The following is a 23,283-nucleotide window of genomic DNA, read 5'->3' as shown; positions in this document are numbered from 1 at the left end:
ACAGATTTTAAAATAACTTGCCACATGTGATCCACATACAAACGACGTGTGGCGTGCAAGACTCGTGTCCCTACCTCAAAGGTCAAGGTCACACTTAGTGTTTATTCACAATGGAGTGCTGCATAGAAGGACATAGAGTAAAGGTTGTCGTGTCCGGGCTGTAACTTTCTCTTGTATGGACAGATTTTAAAATAACTTGCCACATGTATTCCACATACCAAGACGACGTGTCGCGTGCAAGACCCGTGTCCCTGCCTCAAAGGTCAAGGTCACACAGTGTTTATTCACAATGGAGTGTTTGCATATAAGGACATAGAGTATAGGTTGTCGTGTCCGAGCTGTAACTTTCCCTTGTATGGACAGATTTTAAAATAACTTGCCACATGTGTTCCACATACCAAGACGACGTGTCGCGTGCAAGACCCATGTCCCTGCCACAAAGGTCAAGGTCACACATAGTGTTTATTCACAATGGAGTGCTGCATATAAGGACATAGAGTATAGGTTGTCGTGTCCGGGCTGTAACTTTCCCTTGTATGGACAGATTTTAAAATAACTTGCCACATGTGTTCCACATACCAAGACGACGTGTCGCATGCAAGACCTGTGTCCCTGCCTCAAAGGTCAAGGTCACACTTAGTGTTTATTCACAATGGAGTGCTGCATATAAGGACATAGAGTATAGGTTGTCGTGTCCGGGCTGTAACTTTCCCTTGTATGGACAGATTTTAAAATCACTTGCTACATGTGTTCCACATACGAAGACGACGTGTCATGTGCAAGACCCATGTCCCTACCTCTAAGGTGAAAGATACACTAAGTGTTTATTCACAAGGGAATTCTGAATATAAGGACATAACAGTGTAGGTTGTCAAGTATGGGTGGTATTTTTTTATGTTCAGAGGCAATTTAAAATAACTTGCCATATTTATTTGACACGTAAAGGCAAGATCAACTTTTCATGTACTGACCTTGTTCGTAGGTCAATGTCACATTCGGGGGCATTCGTCACATACTGTGACAGCTCTTGTTATTTTTTGTGTACGGAATAAATACAAAATAACATTATATGGTTATATTTCTTGTTTTTATGATATTTTATTGACGCAATATGCTTTAACCTGGAATCTTGATCGGAATAACTACCCACTTTTCGTAGTAAACATGCGGTTGCATCAACCCATTGCTACATGCAAACAAACATCGCTGAATATATTGGTCACTTGATGCAAACTGCATTTCGAATAGGTCATTTTAATTTTCCAATTTTCCAAGCTCCATTTTGTAAATTGCATCCCTGATGTTTGTAAAGTTGAGCAAAATGGGTTTTGGTTTCCGGTCCAAACTCTTGCTTATTAAAATTAGGACATGTGGTTATTTTTCCTGCCAAGTACGGATGTAAATAGCATGAGTTCAAAAATGGAAATTTACACCAAGGTAACTGATGGGCATCCCATTTATTTACTATGGCATTGAAGTGGCATTAAGATTAATAAAGATGTGGTTATTATTAAAGATTAACTTTTAAATCAAAAACAATACTTGATCATTAAATCATTCAAAATTATACGACAATGATGAAACAATATATATATTTTTTTAATTGATAAATAGGATATTAAGTTTGATACTTGAATTTGATGAAGTGAAATACGATTTGAAACAAAAGTCACATTATTTATTTTTAAAAGTAACCCAAACTGATTACCCGACGATTGATGAAAACATTATTGTGTGTTGTGTTGTTGTTTTTTTATTAGCTCCACTGGCCGAAGGCCATGGAGCTTATGTCGTCACAGATTGTCCGTCGTGAGTTCGTGCGTGCGTTTGGCGTAAACTTTTACTTTAAACGACATCTCCTCTGAAACTGATAAGCGGATTTTGACAAAACTTCACAGGAATGTTCCTTTGGTGGTCCTTTACCAAAATTGCTAAAATGGTTCCGGTCCATTGCACAATATGGACGCCAGAGCTAAAAATAGCAAAATCTTTAAACGACATCTCCTCTGAAACGGTCCGGCAGATTTTGATGAAACTTGACAGTAATGTTCCTTGGGTGCTCCTTTATTAAAATTGCTCAAATGGTTCTGGTCCATTGCACAATATGGCCGCCACAGCTAAAAATAGCAAAATCTTTAAACGACATCTCCTCTGAAACGGATAGGCAGATTTTGATGAAACTTGACAGAATTGTTCCTTGGGTGGTCCTTAACCAAAATTGCTCAAATGGTTCCGGTCCGCTGCACAACATGGCTGCCAGGGCAAAAAAATAGAAAAACCTTTAAAGAACATCTTCTCAGAAACCGATGATCAGATTTTGATGAAACTTAACAGAAATGTTCCTTGGATGGTCCTTTATCAAATTTGCTTCAATGGTTTCGGTCCACTGCACAAGATGGCCCCCAGAGGTAAAAATAGAAAAACCTTTAAACGACTTCTCCTCAGAAACCGATGATCGTATTGCAATGAAACTTGACAGAAATGTTACTTGGGTAGTCCTTAACCAAAATAGCCCAAACAGTTCTGGTCTGCTGCACAACATGGGCACCAGAGCTAAGAATAGAAAAAAACGTTAAACTACATCTTCTCAGAAACCGATTATCAGATTTTGATGAAACTTTACATAAATGTTCATCGGGATGCCCTTTAACCAAAATTGCCCAAATGGTTCTGGTCCGCTGCACAACATGGCTGTGAGAGTTAAAAATAGAAAAACCTTTAAGGACTTCTCGTCCGCAGTCTTCACGAAAAACATTTTAACCTACTAGCCAGTTGGACTAGCATAATGGCATATTTTACTAGTCCGAATGACAATCTAGTAGTCTGACTATTTTGCCACATTATAAAACTGTATGCTTGAGGTAAATACCTATTTCAATTGAGCAGCTTGCAGTTTGAGTAAACATTTCTTTATTATGATGCTCATGCAGTGATAGGGAGTGACATCCTTCTGTTGGGAATAGTGCTCCTTGTTTTTCAGAACCTATGGGTACTATGTAAAAACAAAAGGCATCTTGCTTGAATAGACTGTAATAATATCAACATGGTTAGAAAAGAAATGCCATGCTTTAATAGCTTTGATTACATTTTACTACTGAATTACCTCCCTTTAATAGAAAAAAAAATAATGTCTTAATTTTTCACGTATAGCATCTTTAAATAATTTTTAAACAATAATAATTTATGAGTAAACATAAAAGCATAAAGTTCTCACAAAAAGATCAATTTTAAAACCTTACATTTATACATAGGAAAGTATATATAGACTGAACATTAATTTTCGTTTAAGTGATTTACCACAATTATGATTATATAGCAGTTCTGATAAATCAAAAGTGATAACAAAAAAGAACAATTCCAAGGTTTATTTCTTTGCTTGTTTTGCGATCTTCTGATCCTTTGTACAAAGCAAACGACGTCTCCATTTCCATTTGGAAAACAATGGTTTGTAATTTTTAGCTCGCCTGTCATATGACAAGACAAGATTACATGTTAGTCAATCGTCAGTCCACAAATTGCCTGCGTCACAATTTTGACATAATCTTTATGAGACTTAATAACAAGGGTCATCTCAACAAAATCTTTGACAAAATGGCCCAAATGGTTCCGTTCCGCTGCACAACATGGCAGCCAGAGCTAAAAATAGGAAAAACCTTTACACCACTTCTCCTCAGAAACCGATGATCAGATTTTGATGAAACTTGACAGAAATGTTCCTTGGGTGGTCATTAACCAAAATTTGTTAAATGGTTCCAGTCCACTGCACACCATGGCTGCCAGAGCTAAAAAATAAAAAAAACTTTATACGACATGTCGTCGAAACCGATGACCTTTTTTCGATAAAACTTGACAGAAATGTTTGTTTGGTGCTCCTTTACTCAAATTGCCCAAATCATTTCGGTCCACTGCACAACATGGCAGCCAGAGCTATTAAAGTAAAAATTTTTTTTAAATAACTTCTCCTCAAAAATTGATGATTGTATTTCTATGAAACTTGACGAAAATGTTCGTAAGGTGGTCTTTGCTTGAACCTTTTGGCCAGTGGAGCACAGGCACTGATGTGCCTCTTGTTTTTTATTTGTATTATGCTCATTACAGTACTACGTAAACTTTGTGGGTTTATATCGAAAATCGATTGGTTGGGCCTGAAATCAGCGACAATCGATAGTATTTAATTAAAATTGATTATCGAAAAAAATAAAAATAAATATTAGTAAGTGTTCAGATGTTATCTTTAACAAAATGGCTGATGAAAGCCACAATGAGCAAGAAAACTATTTTTTATACAACAATACTTAATAACTTCAATCATAGACATAAGGTATATGCATATAATGATTAAGAGTTTGATACTGTACATGAATAAAACTACAACTTAGGTACTTATGATCTAGTATTTTAAAAACCGATTGTACTATCGATAATCGGTTACTTGAGTGGAACCGATCATCCATAGTAAAATTGCAACTGATTCCCAACACTAGTTTATATATATGTGTGTGTTTTATTATCACCATAACCATGTATTTAATGGCCTAAGGCACTTGTATTGCAATTCTACTAATAAATTTTGATCTTGATGAAAACAGATTATGTTATGAAGAGAAAATGTCTCATTATAATTATTGAAGACCCTTATTTTATAAATAAAAAGATTAATGATGTAATTGAAACATCCTTTCATTTCAGATAAAATATTCAAATTTTAATGAAAAAAAGTATATACAATGGCAACTGTAGTATAAGAATTGAAAATAGGTAATACCTCTCGAAGATTTAAGAATTTACATGTTGGATTTAAAGTCTGATCATTTCATATGTATGTACATGTTTTCTGGAAGGGGTGCTTTTTTGCAAGGGGGTTGTAAATGACAAACTGTCACCTGAGGCATGATCATAGACACAATTGCTAAATGATGCAGGATATTCCTGATGTATTTATACACATGGATGAAGCCAAATAGACCAGAAATAAGATAATCAAGGAGTTTGCATACTTGGGGGCTGAAGCAAAAAAAAGAATTAACTTGTTTTCACGTTCCACAATCTGCAAAAATAATAATTAAAATAAAGCCTAAATCAGTAAAATGTCACAGTTTTATTTCTTTATAATTGACTTGTATTTTTAATGAATTGAAACTTTTGTGGTAGTATGATTTGTTGCTAGGAAATACATCAATTTTAGGAAAAACCACAATGTTTATAACAGAGCTCGCTTTTGCTCCTCATGCTCATCAGGCTGATTTTTGGCACGCTTTGCAAAAGGCGATGGCTTGTGATCAGATATCGCTTAAGATTACAGGGTTTCCGCCAGCCCTTTATGGCTTGTCGGGCCCGATGTGCCTTCCGCTGGCAAGGCCAATTACCGACACGCGTTAATTATGCCGACATGCTTTAATTCGCGTAGCGACAATCCTTATCAAAACAATCATCAGTTTTGACAATACACGATTTTGTTGCGATTGCAACGGTTGACTGACAGCCAGAAGGCGTGTCGGGACTATTACGACATTTGTATCAGCCATTCCGGATCGACGACAGCATGAAGGCCTGTCGGTGAGGTTCAACAGTGCCAATTAACCAAACTCAAACTGATTCTATTATTATGTCTCCCCCTCTCTGGGGGAGACATATTGTTTTTGCCCTGTCCGGTAGTCCGTCCGTACGTCACACTTCGTTTCATATCGATAACTGGAAAACCGCATGACCTAGGATCACCAAACTTGGTAGGGAGGTTGGTCGTGAGGTGTAGAGGATCCCTATTGTTTTTGGGGTCACTAGGTCAAAGGTCAAGGTCGCGGCGACCCCCAATATAAAAAACATTTCTGCTCAAAATCTTGAGAACGGTTTGACCTAGGTTCACCAAACTTGGTAGGGAGGTTGGTCATGAGGTGTAGAAGATCCCTATTGTTTTTGGGGTCACTAGGTCCAAGGTCAAGGTCGCGGCGACCCCCAATGTAAAAAACATTTCCGCTCAATATCTTGAGAATGGTTTGACCTAGGTTCACCAAACTTGGTAGGGAGGTTGGTCATGAGGTGTAGAGGATCCCTATTGTTTTTGGGGTCACTAGGTCAAAGGTCAAGGTCGCGGCGACCCCCAATATAAAAAACATTTCTGCTCAAAATCTTGAGAACGGTTTGACCTAGGTTTACCAAACTTGGTAGGGAGGTTGGTCATGAGGTGTAGAAGATCCCTATTGTTTTTGGGGTCACTAGGTCAAAGGTCAAGGTCGCGGCGACCCCCAATGTAAAAAACATTTCCGCTCAATATCTTGAGAATGGTTTGACCTAGGTTCACCAAACTTGGTAGGGAGGTTGATCATGAGGTTTAGAAAACTCCTATATTTTGGGGGGTCACAAGGTCAAAGGTCAACGTCGCTGTGACCTCTAATGTAAAAAAATATTTCCGTGCAATATCAGGAGAACGCTTTGATCTAGTTACATTTTATACCAGTTTGATTGATTGGAAGAACTGATAAGATGTCATAGTATAGCCATGGACAGGATTCTGTGTTTATAAAAAAAAGTCTCCTTAAAGCTTCAACTGAATTTATTATGTCTCCCCAATTAATGGGGAGACATATTGTTTTTGCCCTGTCCGTCAGTACATCCGTCACACTTCGTTTCTGCTCAATAACTAAAGAACGCTTGCACTCAGGAACTTTATACTTGGTATGCTAGTTGGTCATGACTGGTAGATGACCCCTATTGATTTTGAGATCAATAGGTCAAAGGTCAAGGTCGCAGTAGATATTCACTATTTAATACAGGTGAATAAACCAAACTTCACTGTTGGTTTGTCTCCTGTCCATAATTACAAATTTCATGTCCATCTTTTTTTTCTCTCAGATACGACCACACAATAGGGGAGACAAGCGCTTTTTCAAAAAAGTAATCTCTAGTTTTATTTTTATTTGTAGTTTGAAATTAATGAATACTTTAATCTTCTGCTATGAGCTTCCATTTTTTTATGTAAACTTTGTGCTGAAGTAATTATAATTGAAATTAATGCTCAAAACAGACTTCCAGCTGTAACATAGGTCAGTAAATAAACGGGGCAATTCAACTTAAATTTTTGCTACTATGCACTCATCTGGCTATTCCTACCAAAAGATATCTGCCGTCAGCTTCTTTATCTTTAAGTAATGCCTTTTTATGAGGGGGTCATAAAAGTAAAAGTATGTCGTGGGCTCAAACATGGATACTTTGCTGGATGACACGTGATATTCCTCCCAGATATCTGTGTATTATACACTGAAACATCAGTCATCTGCTTTCTAATCCAGTGATGGGTCTTTTTTATGATGGGGTTATAAAATGTAACAGACACTCTGGGCTCCATACGATCTACTTTTGACCAATTATTTTTATTGGTTGAATTTAATTTTTCGATCTCATTAATATTCATAAACCAATCAAACGTTGAATAATGAAACAATTTGCCATGAGATTATGGCTCGACGAATTAGACATTCAATTACTTTCATGGATATATCTTTACAACAACTAATGAGTATGGCGAGCAATTTTGATGACTTCTTTGGGTAAAGTGAGGTCAACGTGGCAGCACTTGATCAATACCTCCAGTCTGACAATGACATCTCCAAGTTCTCTAAGAGTAAAAGTGGTTGTGTCCGGACTGTAACTTTTTCAAGTATGGACTGATTTTTAAATAACTTGTTACATGTGATTGACATACCATATCCCTACCTAAAAGGTCAAGATCACACTAAGTGTTTGTTTACTATGGAATGCTGCATATAAGGACATAGAGTATACAGTTGGTTGTGTCCTGGCTGTGACCTTCTCTTGTATGGACATATTTCAAAATAACTCGCCACATGTTTTATAAAGACAACGTGTTGCGTTAAGACCCATGTCCCTACCTCTAGGGTCAAGGTCACACTCATTGTTTGTTTTCTATAAAATGCTGCATATAAGGAGATAAGAGTGTAGATTGTCATATATGGGTGATATTTTTTTACGGTCAGAGGCAATTTAAAATGTATGTATTTGACACACAAAGGTAATGTTGCATTTGCAAGACCCATATTGTTGTTAAGCATAGAGGAGTTTCAATCCTATGGCACAAATGTAATGCCATGTGGTTTTGCAAATGCACCAGCCATGTTGGTTAGACATAATGCCATGTTGTCTTGCAAATGCACCTGCCATGTTGGTTAGACATAATGCCATGTTGTCTTGCAAATGCACCTGCCATGTTGGTAAGACATTATGCAATGGGGTCTTGCAAATGCACCAGCCATGTTGGTTAGACATAATTCAATGGGGTCTTGCAAATGCAGCAGCCATATTGGTTAGACATAATGCCATGTTGTCTTGCAAATGCACCAGCCATGTTGGTTAGAAATAATGCCATGTGGTCTTGCAAAAGCACCAGCCATGTAGGTTAGACATAATGCAATGTGGTCTTGCAAAAGCGCCAGCCATGCTGGTTAGACATAATGCCATGTGGTCTTGCAAAAGCACCAGCCATGTTGGTTAGACATAATGCCATGTTACCAGGTCTTGCAAATGTAACAGCTGTCTTGGTTAGACAATAATGCCATGTGGTCTTGCAAAAGCGCCAGCCATGTTGGTTAGACATAATGCCATGTGGTCTTGCAAATGCACTAGCCATGTTGGTTAGACATAATGCCAAGCAGTCTTGCAAATGCACCAGCCATGTAGGTAAGACATAATGCCATGTTGTCTTGCAAATGCACCAGCCATGTTGGTTAGACATAATGACATGCAGTCTTGCAAATGCACCAGCTATGTAGGTAAGACATAATGCTATGCAGTCTTGCAAATGCACCAGTCATGTAGATAAGGCATAATGCCATGCAGTCTTGCAAATGCACCAGCCATGTAAGTTAGACATAACCATTAATGCCATGTGGTCTTGCAATTGCACCTACCATGTTGGTTAGACATAAGGCCATGTTACCAGGTCTTGCAAATGTTGGTTAGTCAATAATGCCATGTGGTCTTGCAAAAGCGCCAGCTATGTTGCTTAGACATAATGCCATGTGGTCTTGCAAAAGCACAAGCCATATAGGTTAGACATAATGGACATTTCATTGCTATTTTCTTCCCTTTTTATTAAATGACATTGTTCAACAGTCAATATCACATTCCTGGGCATTCATTACATACTGTGACAGCTCTTGTTATTGTAATTTTAGAATTTTAAAAATCCATCTTTCAACTGCATTTTCAGATGAAATAAAACCTTTAAATAGTTTATCATTGGTACCATTTATTAGATAATTTAATTATCTTTAAAAAAATATGTATACTGTTAGTCGTATCGACCTAAAGGTCATAAGGGTCTTAAAATTAGCTCTTGACCAATAACCCTAAAAAGGGCCTATACATATAAGGACTGCTTATCAGGGAGTTGGCTATTGTCTATTGATAAGCTATCCACTGGCTATGGTATTGACTCAGGGAGGGCTTATCTGGTCACTGGGCTATGGTATTGACTGGGAGGGCTTATCTGGTCACTGGGGTATGGTATTGACTGGGAGGGCTTATCTGGTCACTGGGCTATGGTATTGACTCAGGGAGGGCTTATCTGGTCACTGGGCTATGGTATTGACTGGGAGGGCTTATCTGGTCACTGGGGTATGGTATTGACTGGGAGGGCTTATCTGGTCACTGGGCTATGGTATTGACTGGGAGGGCTTTTCTGGTCACTGGGCTATCAGCTAAAGGGTTAAATCCAACTTTTTTAGGATGATCTTTCATTTGCATTATTCAAATATATCTTAGTTTTAACATTGACACGTAACATCTGCCATATTTAGATCTTTAAACTGACATCAACAGTATCAAAGATTAACCTTTTTGACCTGGTAGCCAATGGGGCTACAGACAGATTTCTGTAGCCTGAGCCAGATTTCCATAGCCCACTGGTTAACAAAAAAACGCATCCTGAGTACCTTATATGGTTAAAAACAAGGAGTGATATGACAACTGTCTGGAAGTTGGATTGTTATTGGTCCCGGCAACTGTAAGGAAGATGATTTTATGGCCAGTCTGGCTTTAAGGATTTTTTTGCAGCCCGGGTCGTTTTTTTCATTGCTGCAGGTGATTGGGCTACTGATAATGTCGCACACTGCATGGCAGCATCAAAGTAAATTGTTGCTAACATTGCATGGTGAATGTACCGGGGCAAATTGATGCTGTGGTTTGTTTGATCAAAGTCTTTATATGCAGTACTGGTTGCAGAGGAGTGTCTGGACATGTTTTTTATTAAAATAGTTATTGACAGAAATTATACTTAATTATCTGAAACTGAGGTCATATTACTGTTAAGGCCTAAAAAAAGAATATGTCTGTTTCGGGTAACCCGACCCTACCTATAAAAATGCGCCGACCCTAACTATTTTTTTCCGTTTCTGAGCAAAAAAATATTCGTTAGCGAATAGAGAGTTACGAAGGGCGGATAAATGCAAATTGGAAGATCAGAATTATTGTTTATATGATAATACAAAGTCAGGCAATGACAGTAATGTAGGAAAGACTGCCATGTGCAAGGAAACACTCTGAACTTACGACAGATTTTGAAAAAAAAAAAAAAAATCCCTAATTTTGGGAATGTTACCCTAAACAAAAATTATTATTTTTTGGCCTTATAATTAAAATGTATGATGTTATGAAACTAAACATGCTTGTTTTAGTTGATCAATAATTCGATGATCTAGATCAATACAGAAGCTTGCCTTATTGCAACACTTACGGAATTTCATCTTTTTATGTTGAGTATTTTTTTTAAAAATGACATTCAGTGTTCTTATCATTCTCGGCACCCCAGTGTATCATAACCTATATTATATAGGTTATGATACACTGGCGTGCCAAGGATGTGTTCTTATATGCATTACGATTAAAATGTAGCACGTGGGGTATGATGTCACAGGGTAAGTGCGATCTTTGAGGCCGCGCAGTTACCGTATGTTGATCTAGATTCAAGATATTTATAAATAGAATTTGTGAATCACGTTTCTTGAAAAACATTATTTATTATATAAAGCTAGCATACTTATTAATCTGGCCCCAATTTCTCAAAACTGCTTAAGCTAAACTGAGGCTTGAGAAGCTAATTACAAATAGCCAAAATACATAGATGAATGAAAAAGTTTTTTTGTGATTATCATAAAGATATCTCCTATATAACTTCTAAAAACTATTGTTTAAGTGGAAGAAGTAAATATAACGCATATTATAGAAAAAAATAAGTGAGCTTAGCTTAATCCTGTTATAAGGGACTTAAGAAGTTTCGAGAAATTGGGGCCATAAGTTCATGTACATGTATTTCCTTAAGGCTGTCTTTTTGCAGGTCATCACCAATTAAATGTTTGATGTAATTTTTAGCTCACAAGAGCACGAAGTGCTCAAGGTGAGCTATTGTGATCGGTCTTTGTCCGGCATCCGTCCGTCAGTCAGTCCATCCGTTAACAATTGCTTAAAAAACATCTCTGAAACTACCTGGCAAAATTAAATGAAACTTCACAGGAAGCTTCCTTGGGTGACCCTCTACAAAAATACAACAAGGGGTCACAATTGATCAACAACAACAACAATTAAAGGCCGACTTCCTGTTTTGCTGTAAAAAAACATCTCCTCTAAAACTACCAGTCCAAATTCAATGAAACTTTACAGGAATCTTCCTTGGGTGACCCTCTACAAAAATACAACAAGGGTCACGATTGATCAGCAACAACAAAATGGTCGACTTCCTGTTTTGCTTTAAAAAACATCTCCTCTGAAACTACCAGTCAAAATTAGATGAAACTTTACAGGAAGTTTTCTTGGGTGACCCTCTACAAAAATACAACAAGGGGTCACGATTGATCAACAACAACAACAACAACAACAAAATGGCTAACTTCCTGTTTTGCTTTAAAAAAACATCTCCTCTGAAACTACCACTCCAAATTCAATGAAACTTTAGAGGAAGCTTCCTTGGGTGACCCTCTACAAAAATACAACAAGGCATTGAGATGTATCAACAACAACAAAATGGCCGACTTACTGTTTTGCTTTAAAAAAAAATCTCTGAAACTACCAGGCCAAATTCAATGAAACTTTACAGGTAGCTTCATTGCATGACCCTTTATAAATATAAAACAAGGCATCGTCATCAGTAAAGATATGTTTAAATTGCAACATTTTTATTAATGCTTTATCACAAAGTTTTGGCCCTTTGCTTAGGTAAGCGTTTTAGGGCCATCATGGCCCTCTTGTGTTTTTCAATTTGTCTTCATTTTAATTCAGACTTCAAGCACTATCTGTGACTGCATCCTGTTGTCAAAAGTTAGCAAAACTTTTTCAGAATGGTGTATTATCTTTGAAAACAACAACAATCCTTTTAAAGTGTTCGGTATTTGTGCCCTCCATAGCATGAATTGAAGGGTGATTTACTGATGAAGGAATTTTGACATAGAATTAATAAGATTGTAAACCTGTACTTTGACAGACGTTGACACATTAATCAAAGATGTGTCAGTCATATGAAATTTTAACTTTCTACAACAAAACCCCTCTAAGATAATTGTTAAGAACCTCAGAAAGTGTTCGGATTTTTGACCTCAACCAGAAGGGGACAATCCCTAAAAGCCTTATTTACGCTTGTATGAAGCGGAATCTGGCATTTCTCATGTAACGCCATATAATTGTGTTTGTGTCAATTTCAATAAATTGCTATTTGGACTTGAGCACAAATATACTCATTCATAGTAAAATGTGCTGATTTTAAATGTTTTTCGATGCAAATTATAGAATATGACAGCAATGGCTTAGGCCTAAAAAACAACAACATTTGGTTCGGGTTACCCGACCCTACCTACGGAATAGGCGCCAACCCCACCGTTTTTATAGTCAGTTTGAAAAAAAAAATGAAAAACTAAAAAAAATAATATTTTTTTTTATTTTTTTTGTTTTTTAATTGCTTTTCAATATGAAGTTTAAACTTTAAATGCTTATACAGAAGATAACTTTAACACCATTCTCCAATGATGAAAATGATATTCTTATATAAAGCCTAATAAAAAAAAAAATAAAAAAAAAAAAAAGCCTACCTACCCTACCTATTTTTTAAAAATAATTTAAAATATAGAATACAGCTCTTCTCATTTGAATCCGTTCCCAGAATTTTACAACAATATTTCCCTGTAAAGAGCCTCGTCAAACCAATAAAAATAGAGCATGTGTTTGTATGAGTTGTCTCGCTTCAGATAAACAAAATTATCAATAAAAGTTAGTATTTTATTTTAATTTTGTGTTCAAGATATGCACATTGGTATTGTTTTTACATTTTTTCCAATCAACTAATTTAATGAAATACTGTTCCTAGAGTTTTGTAACAATTAATTCACTACCGCTGATTTGTTTTAGGGGAAAACTGAGTGCAATAAATAAATATGCAATTTGTTCATTATGCATACATAGTCAAACTAAACACTATGCCGGACTTGAGCATTAAGGGTTATAAAAATAGGACATTGTTATATTTTTTGACATATACCATAAATTCTACATTATTTTTTTGATTTTTCTTAAACATTCTGTATCAAAATTACACAAAAATTACACATTTTTAGACTATCTGCGCATAGTTGTATTGCAGTTGTATGAGTGCTTGATTGTTCGGCTATTTCCGTGTTGTATTTCTGTATCCCGGCGTTTTATTCTTAGCAGAAAATAATTTTTTTTAGATCGCTATATTTATCAGATTAATGTGTGTCAAATTAATGGAGGCTCTGGTAGGAAGGTAACATAATGATATTTACTCTGAGTTTAGCCCAAAATGTTCCAGAAATTATTACCGACCGCAAGTGTCCCATGGCCTACAGGCTTTGTTATTTTAACCTGGCGTAAACCTGAAGCACGCTTATTTGTAATGGTGTATTTGCGATATTACTTTTATGAGATAAGAATAAGAAATGATTGTCCGAATGTCAAAATAGTTGTATCTCAGGTTTCGCGTTGCTAATGCTTCAAATACTATGATTTGCCTGCTATACAATAATAAAATACTATCCATTTTATGACTTTTAGACGTATATTTTCTAATAAGATGGTTTCATTTTTTGCATAAAAGCTTCGTTCCGGTGTATTCTTGGCATAGTTTTAGACATTAAGGCTTTCAATTTATATTAGCACACATGCCCTGATACGACAGTGACTGAGTAAGTTATGTATACGTTTGGTCAAGCAAAGGAGTTTGGATTAAACCTGTAAAACATCCAAAGAGTGGGAAGCATTCATAACAGCACTAGAACTATTTCTACAAAGATATATACATAAAACATTAATAACATTAATTTATCGATTAAACTAGAAAAAAGCACTATCATATTCTCATTCTTAGAACAGACAATTTCCGATAATCTAAAAATAGTTTCTACATACATTACCTGACCGATATTCTAAAAATAGTTTCTACATACATTAACTGACCACATGTTTGTCCTCACCGTGGGAAAACGATCATCTGATAAGCTCTGCATTTTGAAAGGAATTATTGCTAAAGTTGTTCTTAAAATAAAATTATTTTCCTTAAACAATTAAAACGTGAATGTTCATAAAACTTGCCTATCGTATGATATTTAATCAAAGCACCGAAAAACCTTTAGAAGCGATTGAAAGGGGCATGCATTATAACCTTTAATACATGTGGATGGGGGATACGTTGACTGAAGTGATAAGCTGTACATTTTGAAAGGAATTATTGCTGATGTTGATTGTAAAATGAAAGATTTTCCTTAAACAAAAAGTGTATGTGCATAAAAGGAAATGATATATATGGTGTATTATTCTTTCTTATCGTATGATATCTAATGAAAGCAACGAAAACCCTTTAAAAACAATTGAAAGGGGCATGCATTGTAACCTTAAATACATGGGGATGGGGGATTACAATGATTGAAGTGCATTTTACGTAAACAAAATCACACCAGATGCCATAATATAGATATGTTTGTTTCCTCACCTAATGTGGGCACAGCTAGTTTTCATTTTTATCTATGTGCCGTTCACCCATTCCCCTTGTTCAAATAAAATTTGCAACTCGCACATATTTGCCTGCAGATAGTCTTTCAGCGCACTTGCGCTTTGTATTAGACGCAGACCAAAAAATCAGTGAAAAATCTGAGAAAAAAACCGTTTAATCCATGTTTTGGGTTAAAGGACGCATAGAAAATAAGTAAAAAACTTCTGTCAATTTCGGCCACCATGTTTGTTGACAGTAACGAAAAATATTTTTTTCGTGAAAATGGCGATTGTTATCTTTAAAACCATACAATGATAATGCAAAATGTGTTTCATTTTAATTTGTTTTATGTTAGGAAAGGCACTTAAAAGAACTGATTGTGACCATTTGTTTCTGGATAGCACTGAAAGGTGCCTTTTATGAAAATATGTAAGATTTCTTTTTGACAGTATATCGTAAACTATAACCTGTCGAGAATGAAGTTAAGTTATGCATAAACCTTATATTGTACGGGTTTGTTCTCAAAATGTCAACACCTACAGAAAAGAATAAAGTTCGTGTAAATGTGTCAAAAAAACAAGACCATTATTTCATCAATTTGTAGTATTGGTATGTTAAACAGAACAAAAGGCAATGCGAGTTTTTCACACCTTATCATACAACTGACAAAAAATATTTTGACAGTGCAAAACTTTGCTTTTTATATGCATGTTTAACCCTTTGCATGCTGGGTAAATTGTCGTCTGCTCAAAAATGTCGTCTGGTTTATTCTAAATTTCTTTCAATTTACTTAAAACTTTGGGGATATATTGACCGAGTGTCAAACAGCTTGGAACCTGACCAGGCGGCGAGTTACTCGGCGTCTGGTCTGGTTCCAAGCTGTTTGCAAAGCCTTTAAAATCGCCATCAGCAGCTTAAGGGTTAATTATTGTTCAATTCAATTTATTATTCAAAATAATATTGAATAACTTTAATCGAAAAATATTTTTGTTTGAATTATTAACGTCTTACGATATACCGTATCCCGATCTTCAACTGCCGTTTCAACCCGTATAAACTCGATCAATATGACGCGAGTAACATCCCTTTCTACGTAAACTAAACAAACTCTCGGCTTGAAATCGACCTCAGAAAAAAAGTTCAAAAAAATGTTACTGGGTATTATATGCAGGCATTTTTTTACATCAAATTCTGAGGGAAAAAAGTGTGTCTAATACCCAGTCATTTACGGTACTAATTTCTTATTGCCTTCTGGATTACCCATAATTTGTCAACACAACACCATCCAAATCAGAATGGCCCTGAAATCCTTCCCTAAAGTTGGTGGAAAAAAACACTGCAATCAAGAGCTTAAATATTTGTAAGGATAACCTTATGGTTTGTTACCTATTACTAAATAAACTAGGGTACATGTTCATAGTATTGGCATCAGCAGGAGAAGGGACATGTACATCCTTTTGTCATGAAATTGAAAGCTGAATTTTCGTGTTTTTTTCTGTGTTTTGAATCAAAATTACTATCCTAGAGTCTGTGAAAATGGCCAGGAGCACAGACCTTGCATGTCTGTAAGGGCATGAATGTCTTTCATACCAGTATATTCACATTTTAGGGAGTTGAAGTTCAAAGAATTCTAATGGGCAAACAAATGTAAAATGTATTCATGTTTCGAAAATGCACCGAGTTGAAACTGTCTGGAAAAAAGTACTTCAACGCCCCATAGTAAATATAATGGTTTGATATCAATGATTTTTGGGAGCTCAAGGCCTTTCTGATTGGGAAAGGTACATATAACTTACTGATTTTTTGAATCTCCCCTTTCAACAGAATGCTGTAAAATTAAATACTGGTAGAAAAAGTTTAGATGGTGATAAAATATGTTATTTGAAATTCATCTACACATAAATTTAAGGGTCTAGTATATTTAAAAAACATTTTTAAAATACACACACACACGCGCACACACACAACATTCTTTATTAATAACCAGTTATTCACAAAGTGAAACCTGTTTATTATTATAATTATTATTATAATTTGGTCGTTGTTCAGGTGGGCAGGAGGGCGGCTCTAAACTTACCTATAGTATCAAACAATTTTAGTTACACTCTACCAACCACTTGATTTTTGCAGATTTTGCTAATCGCCACAATTTTTCATTAATGCTTATGTTATCTTTTAAATAAATTTTTCACTATGTCCTGCAATATAGTCATATCACACACTGCATTCATTTCTATAATTTGCCTCGTGTCCCCCAACTACAAATTTAAACAAATAATTTGCGCAATGTTAACACTAATGAAAACTAAATTCAATTTTGTTTTATTAGTTTGACACTTTCATACAATAACCACTGCTCTTCCAACATTAAGACGTGTGAAAAATGTACGGAACTACCGGTACTTGTGCAAACTCTTCCTAAAGGCATGAAAGCCCTTTTTCAAGTATATTTAATTATAAATTCATACTACAGTTGAAACTCATTGGCTCGATATCTTATGGCTCGATATCCTCGTTGGCTCGAACCAGATTAAAAGGACAGATTCTATTCTATTGACTCTTTGTTCATATAAAATTCGTTCGGATGGCTCGATATCTTGAGGGTCGATATTTCTCCACGCTGGAAGTCATTTTCGCGGTCCCAAGTAAGATTTTCACACTTTGTTTTGTTTGCTTGGGTCGATGTCATTTTCGCGGGTTCAGTTAAGAATCTCACACCTTGATTTGTTTGCTTGGCTTTATGAAGCGCAAGGCGCTAATCGATTAAAATTGCTTGACAGGTATTATAATTATTATCAAATTTAAATGCTTTAACAGTTTGAATAAACATGCCATCACTTTAAGTTTTGTCTCTAATTGTTATCCATATCACTTATAAGCTTATAAGCTGTTTGTGTTACCCACTTTTTATAATTGCTTGTTTGTTGTTTTCGCATAAATGTATTTTTATAATAAATAAAAATAATCAAATGATATTTTCTAAGTATCGAATAATTTTGGCTGGTCCCTTAAATATCGAGCCATCAAGTTTCGACTGTATTACAGAATATATCCCTGGGATTCATTGCGATGACGCAATACATCCTGCAAAGGTTAGATGTTTGCAAAAAAATCGTGGTTGGAAGTGTAGGTTTGACAATCACATATAATCCCCAAACATGGTACAAAGAAAGAGTTTATGGAGACCTTTCATAAGATTTCATTTGAGGCCCCTAGGGTCAAGGTGAAGGTCACTGTCACTTAAAAAAACACAAACAGTTTTGTTACCAAACTTGGATAAAGAAAGAGTTTATGGAGACCTTTCATGGGATTGTTTTTGGAACTCCTATAAGGGTCAATGTCACCATTACATAAATTGAAATTTGTTGAAAGTGAATAACTTAATTACGGGTTCGGGTTGACATATTGCGACCAAACTTGGTATATAGTAAGAGTTTATGGAGACCTTTCATGGGATTGTTTTTGGAACCCCTACGGTTAAGGTCATTGTTATTACAAAAGAAAAACAGTTGAAACTGAATAACTTTAGTTAGGTTGACAAATTACCAACCTTGGTAAGAGTTTATACAGGACTTGACTTGGTCTGTAGGAAGAGTTTATACAGGACTTAAACTTGGTCTGTAGGAAGAGTTTATACAGGACTTAAACTTGGTCTGTAGGAAGAGATTATACAGGACTTAAACTTGGTCTGTAGGAAGCGATTACACAGGACTTAAACTTGGTCTGTAGGAAGCGATTACACAGGACTTAAACTTGGTCTGTAGGAAGCGATTCCACAGGACTTAAACTTGGTCTGTAGGAAGAGATTCCACAGGACTTAAACTTGGTCTGTAGGAAGAGATTACACAGGACTTAAACTTGGTCTGTAGGAAGCGATTACACAGGACTTAGACTTGGTCTGTAGGAAGCGATTACACAGGACTTAGACTTGGTCTGTAGGAAGAGATTACACAGGACTTAGACTTGGTCTGTAGGAAGAGTTTACACAGGACTTAGACTTGGTCTGTAGGAAGAGTTTGCACAGGACTTAGACTTGGTCTGTAGGAAGAGTTTGCACAGGACTTAGACTTGGTCTGTAGGAAGAGTTTGCACAGGACTTAGACTTGGTCTGTAGGAAGAGTTTGCACAGGACTTAAACTTGGTCTGTAGGAAGAGTTTGCACAGGACTTAAACATGGTCTGTAGGAAGAGTTTAGACAGGACTTAAACTTGGTCTGTAGGAAGAGTTTACACAGGACTTGAACTTGGTCTGTAGGAAGAGTTTAGACAGGACTTGAACTTGGTCTGTAGGAAGAGATTATACAGCACTTAAACTTGGTCTGTAGGAAGAGATTACACAGCACTTAAACTTGGTCTGTAGGAAGAGATTACACAGCACTTAAACTTGGTCTGTAGGAAGAGTTTATACAGCACTTAAACTTGGTCTGTAGGAAGAGTTTATACAGGACTTAAACTTGGTCTGTAGGAAGAGTTTATACAGGACTTAAACTTGGTCTGTAGGAAGAGTTTATACAGGACTTAGACTTGGTCTGTAGGAAGAGTTTATACAGGACTTAGACTTGGTCTGTAGGAAGAGATTATACAGGACTTAGACTTGGTCTGTAGGAAGAGATTATACAGGACTTAGACTTGGTCTGTAGGAAGAGTTTATACAGGACTTAAACTTGGTCTGTAGGAAGAGTTTATACAGGACTTAAACTTGGTCTGTAGGAAGAGATTATACAGGACTTAAACTTGGTCTGTAGGAAGAGTTTATACAGGACTTAAACTTGGTATGTATGAAGTGTTTATACAGGACTTAACTTGGTATGTAGGAAGTGTTTATACAGGACTTTCATGGGATTGCATTTGACGACCCCTAGGTCAAAGTCACTAATAGTAACCGAGTCTACAAATAGAAAAACAGATAGAATTGAATAAGTTAAGTTAGGCTTGACATACCAACCTTGGTAAGAGTTTATACAGGACTTAAACTTTGTATGTAGGTAGAGTTTATACAGGACTTTCATGGGATTGCATTTTAGACCCTTAGGGTCAAAGTCACTAATAGTAATCGAATCTACAAATAGAAAAACAGTTGAAACTGAATCTCATACAAATGACTGAAGTTCTTCAGTAAGTCATTGAACACTTGGTTTGTTGCATTCTGGTGTTTCTTGTTTAATATATAATTAAAAAGATCAAAGTAAGTGCATTAGAATTGAGGGGCCTGCCAAAATTGAGAGTGAGACCCTGATGACCTGGCCTCAATTTGCCAAAACATCTTAAATGCTGCTTTACAAACTTAGGATATTATCTCATTAAGCCAAACATTACTAATATGATTTTTAAAATAAAAATAAAAGTTTATCATGTTTGATACAGATGATTATTATTATAGTCTAAGAACAATTCAAAATGAGCATATAACACACATTGTACAGAACGAAAATAGTGTGCATAGCTTGATAGAAGTTTTAAATTAGCTATCTTCCTTTGCAGAGAGTAAGCCATTACCATTATTACCTGCAAGTTTGATTGACCAGCATCACTCAGTAACAATGGATAGGTACAGAATATGCCTTGTCTCCATTAGCCAGCTCAGACTCTGCTCCTGCTGCTGTTACTGAACACAAGTAGGTACTGATACTGTAAATCCCCTAATGCACAAAACCAAATGGAATTATTATGATACCAGCACAGGTAGATGACCAGTCAGCACAGTAATTACTGCAACTGCATGTACTGTACATGTATTCAAGATGATTTGGCCCTTGCAAGTTTTACCAGTTAATCCATAATAAGATAAATTATTATTGGTTGACAACTGGTGTCTGGTCTGTATGCAGTGTGGACCACAATTAATTATCTGTTTGTTGGATGATTCCCAACAATCCAAAGAATATACCCGCACCCCAGTTTGTTTAGCCTCTCTTTGTTTTTACCTTGACAATTCGAAGAATAAGGTGAGCTATACTACTCAACCAAGCGTCAGCGCCGGCATCGGCTTCACACTTTGGTTAAGGTTTTGCATGTAAGCACCTTTAAGTCATTATCTCAGTAAATACATCATGTAGTGCATTGAAACTTTAGATATGTGTTCCCAACTATCTAACCTACTAAATTAATGAAGTTAGATAACACTTATTTGAATTTAATGCAAATAATGGGCCTTTATTATTTGACTTAGAAATTCTGGTTAAGTTTACCACCGAACCTACTAAATTAACCAAGTTAGATAACTCTAGTTTGCATTTAATGAAAATAATTGCCCTTTATTATTCTACTTAGAAATTCTAGTTAAGGTTTTGCATGTAAGCACACATAGGTTAGTATCTCAGCAACTACTTGTTGTTTTGCATTGAGACTTTATACAATGGTACTCAACCATCCAATCTACTTAAATAGCCAAGTAAGATAGCTCTAGTTTGCATTAAATTCAAATTATGGCCCTTTTTTATTCGACATAGAAATTTGAATGCATCATTGTATTGCATTGAAACTTTATACACAGGCTCCCAACCATCCAACCTTCTTAATAAATCAGGAAAGATAACTCTATCTTGCATACTATATAATTTTTGCCCCTTTATTATGCGTCTTAGAAATTCTGGTTAAGGTTTTGCATGTATGCACACATATGTTAATATATCAGCAAATACTTAATGAATTGCATAATAATGAGACTTTATACATTCATACTCAACCACCCAACCTACTTGAATAACCAAGTTAGATAACTGCATTATGCAAATAATGGCCCTTTATTATTGGACTTTGAAATCCTGGTTAAAATTTTGCATGTAACAACATTAATGTTAATATCTCGGCAAATACATCATGTATTGTATTTAAATCTAAGGCCTAAAAAAAAAATACAGTTGGTTCGGGTTACCCGACCCTACCTACGGAATAGGCGCCGACCCCACCGTTTTTATAGTCAGTTTGAAAAAAAAATGAAAAACTAAAAAAAAAAGAAAAAAAAAGAGAAAAAATCTTTTCTTTTTTTTTGTTTTTTAATTGCTTTTCAATATGAAGTTTAAACCTTAAATGCTTAATATACAGAAAATAACTTTAACACCATTCTCCAATGATGAAAATGATATTCTTATATAAAGCCTAATAAAAAAATAAATAAAAAAAATAAAAAGCCTACCTACCCTGCCTATTTTTTAAAAGGATGTAACCCTAATCAAACAAATTTTTTTTGAGGCCTAATCTAATTTACAGTGATCCATGTTTCGCCAAAACCTTTCAATCCTTACACTGAAAAGCGGCGGAATAGTCAAGCGTGCTGTCTCTGTGACAGATCTTGTTAACTACAGAATGAAAAAAAACAACTGACCCACCCACTCCTTGACCTGTGCGAAGGGAAATACTAAACAGTCATAATTATGACCTCATTGGTAGATATTTGTTTCAATACAGTGCATAAATAAACGGAACCCCGTTATGTTATTTTGTTGTTTACTCGGTTTTAGTGAATTACATATATTTATGAGTAGAAACTTAAACATGATGATGATTAAAGCATACAAGTACTTACATTATAAATATTGGTAATTTGTGCATTAATATATTTCTCTATTGATTTTTTTTGCTTTTAGGCTCCAAGAATTGGAGTGCTGCACATATACTTCATATGGTAAGAGACTCCCATTAGGCCAGAGTTATATTGTTTTTGTTATTCAGACTTATTGGATAGTATTGGTAGGTCGAGGGAGAATTAAAAAACTGCAAATTTCTATTTGTGCTAGTTTACTTTTCAATTCATAAAATTTAAGTTATAGATTTTATACACTTGTTCAGAGTACAAGATATATAACAGTTTTACCTGTGGCGTATGGACGGGCGGCATCCAGTATATTTTCTGATTACTACCTTAAGAAGTGTTTGACTAACCTAAGAAGTGTTTGCCAAATCAACACCGAATTTGGTCAGAATCTGTAATGGGCATAACAGGGCTTCTAAAAGTTTGAAATCCCAGTCGCTGTGAGCAAGCATCGACTCGGAACCCCCCCCCCCCCCAACCCCCAACCCCCACCCCCAAAAAAGCACAAAAAAACAACGAAAAAACTTAATAGTTCTGACACACATAATTAATTTCAAAATTATTTAATTTTGCGTATGTTATCTTGGGACACCCAAAGGTCGTTTGTATTTGTATTGAATTCAATCATTTCGGCCATGATTTGAAGGTTCTCACATCCAAATAGCAAAAAGATAACCTAAATGCGGGTGGGTATATAAGACTAGCCGGACCCCAAACCAAATCCGGACCAACAGAAATCTCCAAACTGATAC

The 23,283-nt window shown here is 35.8% G+C and overlaps 1 protein-coding gene across 2 annotated transcripts in view; it reads left to right on the top strand.

Annotated features, from left to right (window-relative positions):
- LOC128227584 (uncharacterized) overlaps positions 1-23,283 on the top strand; it is a 59,258-nt gene that overhangs the window by 1,427 nt on the left and 34,548 nt on the right. For both annotated transcript variants that reach the window (XM_052938267.1, XM_052938266.1), the window contains exons 2-3: positions 20,482-20,615; positions 22,587-22,624. In XM_052938267.1, the coding sequence (XP_052794227.1) occupies positions 22,622-22,624 (3 nt within the window). In that variant the 5' untranslated portion in view covers positions 20,482-20,615; positions 22,587-22,621. The remainder of the gene's footprint in view (positions 1-20,481; positions 20,616-22,586; positions 22,625-23,283) is intronic.

Source organism: Mya arenaria, chromosome 3 (assembly GCF_026914265.1).
Source record: "Mya arenaria isolate MELC-2E11 chromosome 3, ASM2691426v1".
NCBI lineage: Eukaryota > Metazoa > Mollusca > Bivalvia > Myida > Myidae > Mya > Mya arenaria.
This window is presented reverse-complemented; position numbering and strand designations above follow the sequence as displayed.